Raw genomic sequence first — 14,326 nt, 5'->3', positions numbered from 1 at the left:
TGGTGGGAGGGCATGCAAACTATGCCTTTTAACACCACTGCAGTCGTGTCCAGAAACCAATCGAAACTCTGCTCTGTCTGCACATATTCTAAGGCAGTGGTTCTCAACCTTGGCTGCACATTAGAAGCACCTGGGAATCTTTTTAAAATCCTGATTTCTGGGCCTCATCCTCCGGAAATTCTGTTTCTTTGTTATGAGGTGGGGCCACAACATTAGTAACAAAGAAACAGAATTTCCGGAGGATGAGGCCCAGAAATCAGGATTTTAAAAAGATTCCCAGGTGATCCTAATGTGCAGCCAAGGTTGAGAACCACTGTTCTAAAGGAACCTTACCCAGGAAGGGCAAGTGGCAGCCATTGCAGGGCTTAAGTAGGGGGTTGGTGTTTGGAAGCCGTCACTCTGGCTACAAAGTGGAGAACAGTTTAGAGAATGAATGTGAGAGTATCAATTAGGCATTTACTGTGGGGCCCAGAAGAGAGAAGACAGTAGCTTGAACCAGACAATGGTTGACGATGATGGAAATGGAGAGAAATAAACAGATTAGAAAGTTGTTTATGAAGAAAAGTCTGGAGGACATGGAAATAGATTGAACATAAGTTGGAGAGGGGGAGGGAGAAACTGGCAAGTTATTTCTAGGTTTCTGGCTTGTATGATGGGTTAGATGGTAGTGCCGTTTACGGATTAGGGAGGACTGGGTGAAGGTGAGGCCAGAGAAAGAATGCGATGAGTTTAGTCTCATATACAGAATTGACTACATAAACTGGGGCAGGCCCGGCGCAGAATAAAAACGTGAGGCCTCTTGTTCAGCAATTAAGAATTTCAAGACAGTGACCGCAGAGCAAGGGCGAGGCTTTACAAGCATGGGACCCTATATGACCACACAAGTCGCAGGGCCACACAGCCAGCCCTGTTCAGTCACCCAGAGGAGAGCTGAGTAAACCTACTCCCAGCAGACTCACAGCACTGGAGCTGCGAGACTGCGTTTGTGCCCATTCGCTGTTCTAGGTGGTCATGCAGGCCGAGTAGAAACAGCTAAATCCTTTGGGTAACAAGGCCTCCCACACCTGGTGTCCTGGCTCCTGCCAGCCAAATGTCTCATGTGACAAGTTACAGATCACAGTGTTTGTCCCCCAAGGAAAATCCAAACTGCTTGATTCGGTGCCCCATTGCAAAAGGGGAATTCCACATTGGCTGTCCAACTATCAGCCCTTCCGCTGTGGTTTCTAGCATCTGCCTGCCACGATCCTAGATCGTGAAGAGCACCCAGTCGGGTTTACACCAGCTTTGCTTGAGTTGACCAAGGGGCCAGGCCCAACGTGCCTCCTTCGGCCACCAGGTCTTTATGCTAAAGCCCCCCAGGCACAAGTCCAAAGTCAGAGGATCCCAGAAGAGCACAGGGGCAAAGATCCCTGTCTTCTTGCTCCCCTCCCCGCCCCCGCCCCCCGCCAGCCTCACGTGATTCCAGACTCTGTGTGTTGACCGGACCTATTGCAGCATAGCTACCAAGGAAGTCTCTGACCAGGGAGCTGAGAAAGGTTATTCAAGGGAACACTAGAAATTTCAAGCTGGGGAAGCTTTTGTACGCACTAGATGTCCTGGATAAGAAGAAATGAAACTCCCACTATCAGCCTTGAATAGTAACTACTAATGGCCGAGTGGAAGCCAATTCCCAAGGGATTCTTCATCAGGACAGTCACTGCGCTGCTCCAGGGAACCACCATCCCACCTTCTCTGCCTGCATCATGAGCCTGCCTGCTCCCTCCCAAGTGGCCCTGTTTGCATGTCAACTGGCCGGACCCTGAGTCCAACAAGCCCAGATCGCTTAGCCTTCCTTTTGACGCTCCAGTGCAGCCCCCACAAGACTGTGGCCACTCTTTGGTCTGAGTTGCAGAACTGCTGCCAGTGTGAGGCCACTATACCAAGAAGGCTGCCATTCTTCACAGCCTTGAGAAATAGGATGACTGACTGCTATTTGTGTTGTTCTCCTTGTTTTGTTGATATAAAAATAGAGGGTCTCGATTTTCCCCAAATTGTTCATCCCTGTTGTCTTGTATCAGTTTGACATCAATCCTATGAGATATGTTGATAAAAAGCATATTGTTGTCGCTATTTGTTAAATAAGGAATTGCATCAGGAAATTTGCCTAAGGTTGCCTCTGACCCTTTAGATTCTGAAATTTTGAGTAGAGAGGACAGTGATTTCAAATCAACGAGGAAAGAGTCAACTATTCAATACATGGCTTATGGATTAAAGAAAGATAGAAATGGGTTTTGCCCACCTCCCTGCCATCTTGTGCATGCGTGCATGTGAGCACGTGTGTGTATACATATATATTATACTAGAGGCCCGGTGCATGGATTCGTGCACCGGTGGGGTCCCTTGGCCTGTCCTGCAGGGATCAGGCTGAAACTGGCTCTCTGACATCCCCCGAAAGGTCCCAGATTGCGAGAGGGCTCAGGTCAGGCCGAGGGACCCCACCGGTGCACAATCAGGGCCGGGGGGACCGCAGGAGGGTCCCAGGGAGTGTCCGGCCCATCTCGCCCAGACTGGACCCCAGCAGCCGGACCCCAGCAGCAAGCTAACCTACCATTCAGAGCATCAACCCGCCCCTGGTGGTCAGTGCACATCATAGCAACCGGTCAAATGAACGAATGGTTGGACACTTAGAATATTAGGCTTTTATTATAGTAGTATAGGATAGGATGTCCCCAAAAATGCATAGCCATACTTTGAATAATTATAAAGGCAGTGTTTATTAAGATACATTTCATTTTTACAATTGAGCTCCCAGCTGCTACTGTGTGTAAATCTCAAATGATAAGAAAGTGGAAGAGATGGTTCCTGCCTCCCTGAGCTGCTCTCCCTAGCCTAGCCCTCTGAGTCCTCGCCTGTGCCCCAACCAGCCTCCTTAGCCTTGCTTTCTCCAGCTCCAGCCAAGGTTCCCGGGACACTCCGCTATGCCCATCCCAATATAGTAAAGAGGAAGCTGTGTACCTGGCACCTACCATGGGCCAGACCCTGTGCTCGCACCAAGTACACAAAGGATAACAAAACAACATCCTGCTTCAGGGACCTCACAGCTGATTGGCTGAGACATGGGTGATAGCTGTAGGGCTGTAGGTTTAGTAGCAGAGGAAAGCACAGGGCAGGGTGGCAAACAAAGATGGGCAGGGCCATGCTGCCTGGGGCGGGGAGAAGAGCCTGGGAGCCTTATCCTGGTTGGGGTCCTCTGGGCTAACTGCTCTACCACATTGTCTCCACCTGGAACACCCGGCTCAAAGAGGGGTCAGCCCTATGGGCCAAAGCTGACACTTCCCAAACACCCAGGAGGCACACGCTAAGGAGACGGGCAGAAAGGATGCAGAGCCCAGCTCCTGGCTCCTCTCCCCCTCCTGGCTGCAAAGCACACACTCCTGGGCCCCGTGTAAATCTCAGGAGAAGCAATTCCTGTGTTAGCACCACTCCTGTTTCCAAAAGAAAGGCCTGTTCTCCCTTTGTGATTCTTTGGTTTCTGTATTAGCACAAAGGGTTGGGAGGAGAGGTCACAGTCCCTGATTCTGGCCCACACGGCACATCCACAGGTGGGCCCACCTACTCACTCCAGACTGGCCCCGCCCCAGTACGTCCACCTCACTTGCTCTGGCGTAGTGACCTTCTCCGAGGGGCAGGCTCAGACCCAGTGCCATTCAAGACGTCCCAGTGCTGATGCAAGAGGGCAAGGGAATAGAGAAAGCGGGGGATTTCTTACATCTGAGTCCACTTGTTAATTCCCCAAGCCCATCCCATGGGAAGCCCAGGCCCCTGGCAGGCAGGAAGCAGATGGAAAACAGACATGGAGAAGTCAAGGCATGCGCCCTGGGTGTAAAGAGTGACAGAGCCACATCAGAGCCCAAGCCTTCTGCCCCCTCCCCGGCCAGTGTTCTCCCCTTCACTGTCTACACCAGGGGTGGGCAAACTTTTTGACTCAAGGGCCACAATGGGTTCTTAAACTGGACCGGAGGACCGGAACAAAAGCATGGATGGAGTGTTTGTGTGAACTAATATAAATTCAAAGTAAACATCATTACATAAAAGGGTACGGTCTTTTTTTTCAATAGTTTTATTCATTTCAAACGGGAGGTGAAGGCACAAATGACCCCCAGAGACTTTCCAGAGATCTGAAGTGATGCCACTACCCCTGCCTTTCCTAACTAGAGGGAGAGCCGCATGCCTCACCATCTCTGGCTGCCCTGCCCCTGCAACACACACACACACACACACCCTCACATTCACACACACATTCAATACTTAAATACACACACACTTACACACCTTCACATACACAAACACATTCACACACACACTCATATGCACACACTCATATGCACACACTCACACACATTCACGTGTCCAAATCTAAGACAATATAACAAAGGCTTCTTTGAGAAGGAGAGAAGAATTAGGTAAGAGGAAAGAAAGGAGCCTGTCCTCCAGCCTTCATGGAATCCTGACTTATTTTTCATGTGATTTCTACTTCTTTCTCCCCTCTTTCAAGCTTAAGTCTCCAGCCATAGAAGCTTACAACTCAAATAAACCTGAAGGACTTTAATTCCATTTTCTCACCCCACACACTGGGACAGTGTAGAGCAGAGTCCGGAGCGTGGTGTCAGCGACAGGCCAGCCCAGGTGCAAATTCTGGCTCTGCCATGTGGCACCTCCCGGCCACCCTGTGGGAAGCTGGCCTCTCGGAGCGGCCGGCTTGGAACAGCAATGAAAGAACCAGAAGACAGCATGGAGGATATTTAGCTCACCCTCGCGTTTTCACTGGGGGAAACTAAGGCCCAGAGAGTTGAGGTGGCTTCCCCATTCAGCAAGGAGAAGCCTTGGGTATTCAACCCAGGTTAGGGAAGGGATCCAATTATTGCTCAATCGCAGCACACTCCGTAATGGCCGATTTGTCCACGTCACTGTGACCTAGGAACGTGTGAATGGAACCCACACTGTGGGCCTCTGCGCACAGAACAGCTGGTCACCCCAGGAAGTCAACTTTTTTTTTTATTAAGAGAAGCTGAAAAAATTATTTTAAAAGAGAGAGAGAGGTGGCTCAGACTAAAAATAGCATAACGCAGAAGTTCGTTTTTCAACCATCCTTTTTGCTGACGATGCAATGAATTAACACTTAAAGCAGTTCATCGAATGCAAAGGTCTAGAGAAGGGAGGGGCTCTGGTCAGAATCCTTTGACAGGAAGCTTTGTGGGTCTGTGACTTTTTTATGAATGGGGGAGGCCCTACTGAACCCAATATAAAGGGGGGACACAGTAGGTGAAGGCTACACATCAGGGCCTTGCTCTTGCAAAACCAAACCACAAGGCCGACTGGCAGAAGAAGGCAGAGCGCCACTATGCCCAGCTCAGCACTGCTCTGTTGCCTGGTCTTCCTGGCTGGGATGGGGGCCGGCCCAGCCCAGGGCACGCCATCTGAGAACAGCTGCACCCACTTCTCCACCAGCCTGCCCCACATGCTTCGAGAGCTCCGAGCTGCCTTCAGCAGGGTGAAGACTTTCTTTGTGAGTATGATGCCTCCTTACCCTCCCTCCCTGAGACTGCCCGAACAGGGCATGCTGCTAGAGCTCCCAGAACTCTCCTTGCTCACCTCCATCCCCACCACCCATCGCCCCACAGTTAAGTTCTTAAGAGACTCCCCAAGTCGAGCTATGGGTCTCATGAGTTCAGCTAAGTCCAGATGATGCGCCAAATGTGCAGGAAAAGCTGCCTACAGGGTCAAAGCACTCTGTCTCCGATGCTCAGAAATGATTTATAAGATTCTGCTGGCGCTCAGTGCTTCATTGGCTGGGAGACACCCCCACGGGTATGATTGAAGGTGAAGATGCTCCCCCCGCTCTGTGGCAGGCAAGCCTAAATTGCATCTGCTAAGAGTGGTCCGGAACCTGAGAGACTGACATTTGGGGAAGCATCATGCAGGGGGAACCTGCACGAGGAGCTGCCCCCACACCACACACACACACACACTTCTCAGGGAGTCTTCAGAGCTGCAGCGGGGTGTGGGCAGGAGGGGGAGATGGGCAGAGAGCACTGAAGGGCAAATACCCGATGTGTCCCCTCAGGACCCAGTCAAGCATCTGCCTTAACTTCAAACCCGGGCAGAACGTTTGGAATAACTGGATCCCTGGGCGGGGAGGGGGGGGCTGACTTAGCTAAGGGTTCCAGCGCCGTTGAATGCATCAACGTTTTGATAACTGTCCTTTCCATTTGTGGGCTGGGGCTGCATGGATTTCAAATAAAAAAAAACTCTATCAATCAAGGACATTCATTTCAGGTGTTTCCCCAAAGCCCCGGCTTACTCTCACTGTGTTCTTCTTGTAGCAAATGAAGGACCAGCTGGACAACATGCTGTTGAACGGGTCTTTGCTGGAGGACTTCAAGGTGAGAGCCGGCGGGGTGGGTCAGGGGGAGCGTGTGTCTGGTGACTAAAGAAGGGGAATCTGCTTCAGCCTGCGGGGAGCTGGGTCCGCTTCCTCCACGTGAAAAGGAGAAGTGAGAAGTTCTTAACTCAGCACAGAGCCGGCCAGAGGGTTACAGAGGGCTGGGTCCTGGGGGAAGGTCCTGGGGGGAGACGGGTCCTGGGGGACAAAGCCAGCCTCTCAAGCTAGTGGCACAGCCCTTCCTCCCAGTCACCGCCCCGTGCTTCTGCCCTTAGGGTTACCTGGGTTGCCAAGCCTTGTCGGAGATGATCCAGTTTTACCTGGAAGAGGTGATGCCCCAGGCCGAGAGCCAGGGCCCCGACATCAAGGAGCCCGTGAACTCGCTGGGGGAGAAGCTGAAGACGCTGAGGCTGCAGCTGCGGCGCTGTGTGAGTAGCAGGCCCGCTCCCTCCCTCGCCGCTCTTCGGCTTTGGCTTTTCGGAAACACTCATCTCCTGACACCACTGACACCCAGGCACACACACTGGGTGGCAGGAGGCTGCTCATTTCTCTCTGAGAACATGGGGGGTGGGGGGGGGGGTGGCTGTTAGGCATTTACATGCGAAGATTTGCAAACAGCTTTCCTGTTATTTGTGAGTCATTTGTGGCTTATTAACTATTCCTGTCTCTGTAGAAGAGGGGCCCAGGGCTTTAGTCAGGGCTCCCCCGTCCCTCCGGACCCACGCCCTGAGCCCCGCTAGAGGGGCCAGGAGGTGAGCGTCCCGGGAGAGGAAACTCCACCTCCCTCTCATTCGGAACCCTTTAGAAACAGCGCTCTGCATGGGCCCAACGGGCGGACAGGACTTCCCCTGGTATTTAGAAGGGCCTGGAAGCTAGTGTCTGCAAACAATCCCCCAGGAGAATCCGCTTTTTCAACTGAAATGGGGGTCGCCTCGCTGGTTTCCTTTGCTGTCGCGCTGAGAGTGCGGAATCAGCCGATCTGGGTCTCTTTGTGGAGGGTGGGACTAGGCCGAGGTCAGTCTGCAGAGCCGAGGCTGTGTCTCTGTTCCTCGGGGACTTAGAAACATGCCCCTCCGTGTCTGGGACTGAGCGGGAGGGGCAGGAAAGGGCGGAATGGCCGGCTCCGCATCTGGGCTGCAGCCCTGGGTGGCATGCGGGCCTCACTGGCAGGCCGAGCACCTCCTCTCCTGGCCTGTGTCTCTTCTCCTCTGCTGGGGAAGGATGGGAGGGGGGATGGCGGGAGGTAGAGGCATTGAGGACCAGTCTGGTCCCTTCTTCTTGCCACCAGCGTGTCCCCCGCGAGCCGGTACCTGTGACACTTTCTCTTTTCCTCCACAGCATCGCTTTCTGCCCTGTGAGAACAGGAGCAAAGCAGTGGAGCAGGTGAAGAGCGCCTTCAGTAAGGTGAGCGGCACGGTGCCGGGGCGCTGGGGGGGGGGGGGGAGGGGGCGCACGGCCTGGGCCCACTCCCCAAGGGGCAGAGGCTGGGCAGGTGCTCAGCAGCCCCATCCTTCGCTGGGAGGGACTGTGGGAACCCGACAGATGGTGTGACCTCCGCAGCCAGCGAGGAGCTGCCGCCTCGGTTTATTTGCTTTCTGTGAAGTGTCTTTGGGGGTTTCTAAATGACTGCGCCCCGCCTTTGCAGGCCTGTGGGTTGAGCGGCTGGCCCGCCTGTGAGCACAGTGAGCGGGGTGCTGGGGAGAGTGACAAAGGAAACAGAAAGTAGCTTGTTGGGAATCCAGGCTGAAGCCACACGTGCAGGAAGCCGACACGTGAATGTGCGCGCCCCCGCACGCGCACACACACACACACGCACGCACACGCACGCCCAGGGGTTCAGCCTGGCCTCCCCGAGACTCAGAGCAGGAAGCAGGATTCTCGCCCCTCAGGAGCTGGTCCGCGTTCACTTTCCATCTGCCACTCCCAGCTCCCCAGGTGCCCCCGAATGTCAACTCTCAAACCAGAGGGTTTCAGGCTTCCAATTCTTTGTGGACATTCAAACACCATTTCCCAGAAGCCATGTGGCCTGTGTCCTCTTTGGGGACCGGGGGACAGACACTGGGCAGGGTTCCCACATCGGGGAACATGAGTCCCCCGGCACAGGGTGGATCTGCAGGGTGAGGCCTGCTAATTTGTTGGAGGAAGAGAACAAACCTCAAAGAGGCGCCCTTCTCTCCTCTCGCACCGCCTTGTTTTCAAAGTGGTGCCTCTGACGTTCTTTCATCAAATTCTGAATAAGCATCATGTGAGCACATGGCCCCAGTTTAAAGACTGTGCTTTGCAAGCAGGTGCTCCTCTCGCCACCACTGGCTCCGCCTCACGCCAACGCCCAGCCTTTCCCAGGGCGGCTGAGCATATCCTCGGGTTGCCTGGGTCCACCCTTCACCTCCCAACTCGAGGGATCAAGTGCAGCTTCTAGACCCCAGGGTGACAGCCATTCAAGCGAGGAGCCACCTGACTCCCTCAGATTGGGTTTTCACTAACCATCTCTTGTCTCCCCACACAGCTCCAGGAGAGAGGGGTCTACAAAGCCATGAGTGAGTTTGACATCTTCATCAACTACATAGAGGTCTACATGACAATGAAGATGAAAAAATGAAACATCTAAGCAACAAAACAGCCAGGATGGCGGCTCCCCTGGACTCTAGGACATCGATTAGAGATCTCCAAAATCCAACTCGGGTTCCAGGAGAGCCAAACCAGTTCCTTGGAAAATCTCGCCGTACCTCTCTCCTAGAATATTTATTACGTCTGATACCTCAACTCCCTTTGCTATTTATTTACTGAGCTTCTCTGTGAACTGTTTAGAAAGAAGCCTAATATTATATTTTTTTTCAATATTTATTATTTTCACTTGTGTTTAAGCTGTTTCCGTAAGGTAACACCCTGTGGTATTTAAGTGTTTTAAGACAAATTGTAAGTTATCTATAAAGAAAAGGAAATGTTTCTTGGGGAGCCAATGGAAGCTTCCACTCCAAGCCTGGTCTTGCTCTTTTGTCCCTGGGCCTGGGGCTCCCAGAATGTTACAAAGATCTCACTCTCTTAGGAAGAGAAACTTGGGAGCCCCTTTGATCATTCATATCCCAGCCGCTCAGGAAGATCCCCCTGACCTCATTCCCTAACCTCTTCATTCTTGAAAGCTGTGGCCAGCTTGTTATTTATGACAGCCTAAAATTGGTTCTAATAGAACTCAGTTTTAACTCGAAGCAGTTCAATTCCTCTGGGAATGTTACATTGTTTGTCTGTCTTTGTAGCAGATTTTAATTTTGAATAAAATAAATGAGTTTTATTAAAATCATATTATGGTGTCCGTTGACTTCTGTGTGACTAAAATTATTCCCTCACCCTAGCTGGTTTGGCTCAGTGGATAGAGCATCGGCCTGTGTACTGAAAGGTCTTGGCTTCGATTCCGGTCAAGGGCACATGCCTGGGTTGTGGGCTCGATCCCCAGTGGGGGACTTGCAGGAGGCAGCCGATCCATGATTCTCTCTCATCATGGATGTTTCTATCTCTCTCTCCCTCTCCGTCCTCTCTGAAATCAATAAAGATATCCAAGTCCGGGTGGGGGGGGGGGGATATTCTCCCTTCAAAAGCCAATACCAAAGACCACCATAGTCTTTCTATAAATTCAATCCTTTAAGGAATTACCCTTAAATCCTTAAAGATCATGCTGATTTTCAAGGCGAAGGATGAATTATACACACACCAACATTAGAAAGATAGGCAGAGGAAATTTTTTAGTAATTGTTTGCTTCTTCAAGCACCAGAGTTCCAGGGTGGACACTAATTTATCTGGGTTATGGTGAGGACTAAGATGGGGTGTTGTCATGGCACTAGGAGGTGGTCCCAGTGCCCATAGTGGGTTGTTATCGGCATTCCTACTAAAAACTTCTACCAAATTCTCCCTGGGCTGAAGCAACAGAATGGACCCAATAGAGTAGCATGTGAGCACATTAGCCCACTCAATAGGATACCCAAGGATTCAAGCTCCTGCCACTCTGCCTTGAACCATCAGACAAACGTGAGATTGGCTTTTGACTGCGATCTGCTGGGAGGAGCATGGTGTCTGGGGAAGCCCTACTCTAAGCCAGGTGGCTCAGAGGAGCCAGGGAGAGAAGGGGCTGAGTAAACATTGATCGCCCTCACGCTCTGCCCAGGCAGCCCTGGGTCGGGGGAGGACAGGAGCTGACTGGCTGTGGTCAGTTTTTCAGTAAGACCTGACTCACTTCGTTTAAAGTAACCATAGGAAGGAAGTGGGAGCATCAAAGCTGAAATTCTGAGATGAAAGGTTAGGTTTAAGAATGGAAGCTTACCAAAGTGAAGGTGTCTATGCTAAAATGAGAAGAAGCCAGAAGGTTTAGGCATTTAGGGCTGTCTTCCAGGCAACATACACTAACGTAACACATTGTGGACCAGTAGCTTTATTGCCAGCTTTACCCAGTGGCCAGGTAAGTTTCTATTGAATGAGTACAAAAAACGTGTTACATGAATGTTAAAGGCACGCTTTAAAAATTAAATACCCATTGCATTTTGAAGTTATTTATTACATGTTCTTACAAGCTAATGTCTCTTTAAAGTATGGTACTTTGTAAAACACTGTGTAATATGAAGCGAGAATGCGCCTGATCCGCCCGCAATGTGTTAGTGTGTGTTCTTATCTGTCACCTCATCTGAGGGAAATGGGCACCTGAAGCCAGTAGACAGAAACTCACCTGGGGAAGCCACACAGCTGATCAGGTGTTAACAACAGCTACAATTTATTGAGCTTATTTTGAGCTAGTCAGTACTAGGCATATATGTATCAGGCATACTATATGGTGTTTTGATGCTATTTTCTCTAAGAGGAAACTGATTCAGAAATGTGGGTATGGCTTGGCCACATGGGTAATGTGGAGAATGGAGAATTGAGAATAGCATAAAACACCATTCCCTTTGTATTAATTATCTATTGCTGTCCCCAAAATTAAGCAGCTTAGAACAACAAGCATTTATTATCTCACAGTTTCTGTAGGTTAGGAATCTGGGAATGACAACCAGGGTTTCTAATGAGTCTTGGGAGCTCTAATGAGTTTGCAGTCAAAATGGCAGCCAGGGCTGCAATCACCTGAAGGTTTGACCGGGGCTGGACAATTCACACCCAAGGCGGCACGCTAACATAGCTACAACAGGAGGCCTCAGTTCCTCGCTGGCTATTGGCTGGTGGCCTTGGTTCCTCACAACATGGGCCTTTCCATAGGGCTACTTGCATGTCTTCACAACATGGCAGCTGTCTGTCCCAGAGCCCAAGACAGTCATAGTGTCTTTCAGACCTCATTGTATCGGCTACATTCTATTTGTTATGTGAGTTGGTAACTATAGCCAGTACTCAAGGGGAAAATAATTAGATTCCACATTTTTAAGAGAAGAATATCAAAGAATTTGTGGACACGTTTTTAAACTAACACACCCTTCTAAAAATTTAGAATAAATAGCTCTGTCCTAGGCTGGGAGGGAGGTGGGGGTGAAGGGAAGGGTAGGCATCAGTGTGTGCGGAGGAGTCATCATCACGGACACTACCCTCCTAAAGTTCTCTCTCATTGGCTGAGTATCATTATATTACTTCTTCTGAGCCTTGGGTTCTCACCTGGAAAACTAGCAAAGCTTCTTTCCCAGGTGTTATGGACTAAATGGTTGTGTGCCCTCAAATTTATATGTTGAAGCCCCAAGATGATGGCATTTGGAGTTGGGGGCTTTGAGAGGTAATTAGGGTTAGATGAGGCCACGAGGATGGACCTCATAATGGGATTAGTGTTCCTATGAGGAGAAACACCACAGCGCTTCTCTCTCTATTTCTCATATGCACACATGGGACTAGCTTTAGGCCTGGGGTGGTTTAGGGAAAAGCAGACATAACACTCCAAGGAAAGAGAAGTTGGATCATAGGAACCTGTGCTCAGAATTGAAAATGACAGGAAGTCCTCTGAACTTTCATAAGCTGCAGAACTGGCTACAGAATGAACCAGTCAAATCTATTATCTCTGAGGGGTTCATGGGTCCCAGGTGACATGTGTCCCATTTTTCAGTACTCCTTCAGGGATTTGATTGGAACAGGAAAAGACATTAGAATGTTAACTACACCATTTTTTTAAAAATAGTAATGCTTCTTTCTTTCTTTTTTTAAAATATATTTTATTGATTTTTTTTTTTAACAGAGAGGAAGGGAGAGCGATAGAGAGTTAGAAACATCGATGAGGAGAAGAACCAAGATGGCGGCATAGGTTAACGCCAGAGTTTGCTGCTTTGAACAACTACTTCAAAAGTGAAACCAAAAAACGGAAGGGACATCACCCAGAACCACAGGAACGCTGGATGAGTGGAAGTCCTACAACTAGGAGGAAAGAGAAACGCATACGGACACTCAGAGGAGGCGCAGTGCTGAAGTCAAATTCTGAGGTGCGGAGTGCGCGGAGCGGGCTGGCGGCGGAGGGCGCGGTTGGCGTTTTCAATCGGGAGGGAGTCGCAGACTCTGAGCTCCAGATCCGGGCGAGTCTTCAGGGACCCAGACTCAAACGGGAGAAGCGGGACTGTCTGGCTTCGGTCAGAGCGAGTGCAGCTTTCTCTCTGAGCTTTGCAGCGGGTGCTGGGACTCAGAGAGGCAGAGCCCCTGGGGACAGGACTGAGAGCCGCCATAACTGCTCTCTCCGGCCCACCCTGTTGATCCTGTGCGACCCGCCCCGCCCAAGCCCTGCACACAGGCATTTGCCGGATAGCCTCAGGCAAAGGCTAGATTAGCACCTCCCTAGAGGACAGAAGTTCTCTCACTACTGACACAGCTGATTCTCATAGCCACTTGGCCTAGAGGTCAAACCCTCCCTGGAATTAGCTACAACAATCAAGATTTAACTATAAGACTGCAAACAAAGACCACTAGCAGGTGCACCAAGGAAGCATAACAAAATGCGGAGACAAAGAAACAGGACAAAATTGTCAATGGAAGATATAGAGTTCAGAACCACACTTTTAAGGTCTCTTAAGAACTGTCTAGAAGCCGCCGATAAATGTAGTGAGATCCTCAAGAAATCTAATGAGACCCTCGATCTTATATTGGGGAACCAACTAGAAATTAAGCATACACGGACTGAAATAACGAATATTATACAGACTCCCGACAGCAGACCAGAGGAGCGCAAGAATCAAGTCAATGATTTGAAATGCGAGGATAGTGTAAGGAGCCTCTGGGACAGCTTCAAGCGTACCAACATCAGAATTATAGGGGTGCCAGAAGATGAGAGAGACCAAGATATTGAAAACCTATTTGAAGAAATAATGACAGAAAACTTCCCCCACCTGGTGAAAGAAATGGACTTACAGGTCCAAGAAGCGCGGAGAACCCCAAACAAAAGGAATCCAAAGAGGACCACACCAAGACACATCATCATTAAAATGCCAAGAGCAAAAGATAAAGAGAGAATCTTAAAAACAGCAAGAGGAAGAAACTCAGTTACCTACAAGGGAATACCCATACGACTGTCAGCTGATTTCTCAACAGAAACTTTGCAGGCCAGAAGGGAGTGGCAAGAAATATTCAAAGTGATGAATACCAAGAACCTACAACCAAGATTACTTTATCCAGCAAAGCTATCATTCAGAATTGAAGGTCAGATAAAGAGCTTCACAGATAAGGAAAAGCTAAAGGAGTTCATCACCACCAAACCAGGATTATATGAAATGCTGAAAGGTATCCTTTAAGAAGAGGAAGAGGAAGAAAAAGGTAAAGATACAAATTATGAACAACAAATATGCGTCTATCAACAAGTGAATCTAAGAATCAAGTGAATAAATAATCTGATGAACAGAATGAACTGTTGATTATAATAGAATCAGGGACATAGAAAGGGAATGGACTGACTATTCCTGGGGGGGAAA

The 14,326-nt window shown here is 49.9% G+C and overlaps 1 protein-coding gene across 1 annotated transcript; it reads left to right on the top strand.

The window, feature by feature from the left end:
• Nucleotides 1-5,297: 5,297 nt before the first annotated feature.
• On the top strand, nucleotides 5,298-9,726 carry IL10 (interleukin 10). Its single transcript, XM_036344748.1, has 5 exons — nucleotides 5,298-5,545; nucleotides 6,363-6,422; nucleotides 6,697-6,849; nucleotides 7,760-7,825; nucleotides 8,928-9,726. Exons 1-5 carry the CDS (start codon nucleotides 5,381-5,383, stop codon nucleotides 9,018-9,020), a joined length of 537 nt encoding a protein of 178 aa, XP_036200641.1. The 5' UTR covers nucleotides 5,298-5,380; the 3' UTR covers nucleotides 9,021-9,726.
• The last annotated feature ends 4,600 nt before the right edge of the window (nucleotides 9,727-14,326 follow it).

This window comes from Myotis myotis, unplaced genomic scaffold (assembly GCF_014108235.1).
Source record: "Myotis myotis isolate mMyoMyo1 unplaced genomic scaffold, mMyoMyo1.p scaffold_m19_p_18, whole genome shotgun sequence".
NCBI classification, from domain to species: Eukaryota; Metazoa; Chordata; class Mammalia; order Chiroptera; family Vespertilionidae; genus Myotis; species Myotis myotis.
The sequence above is the reverse complement of the archived record's forward strand: the minus strand, read 5'-3'. Positions and strand labels throughout refer to the sequence as shown.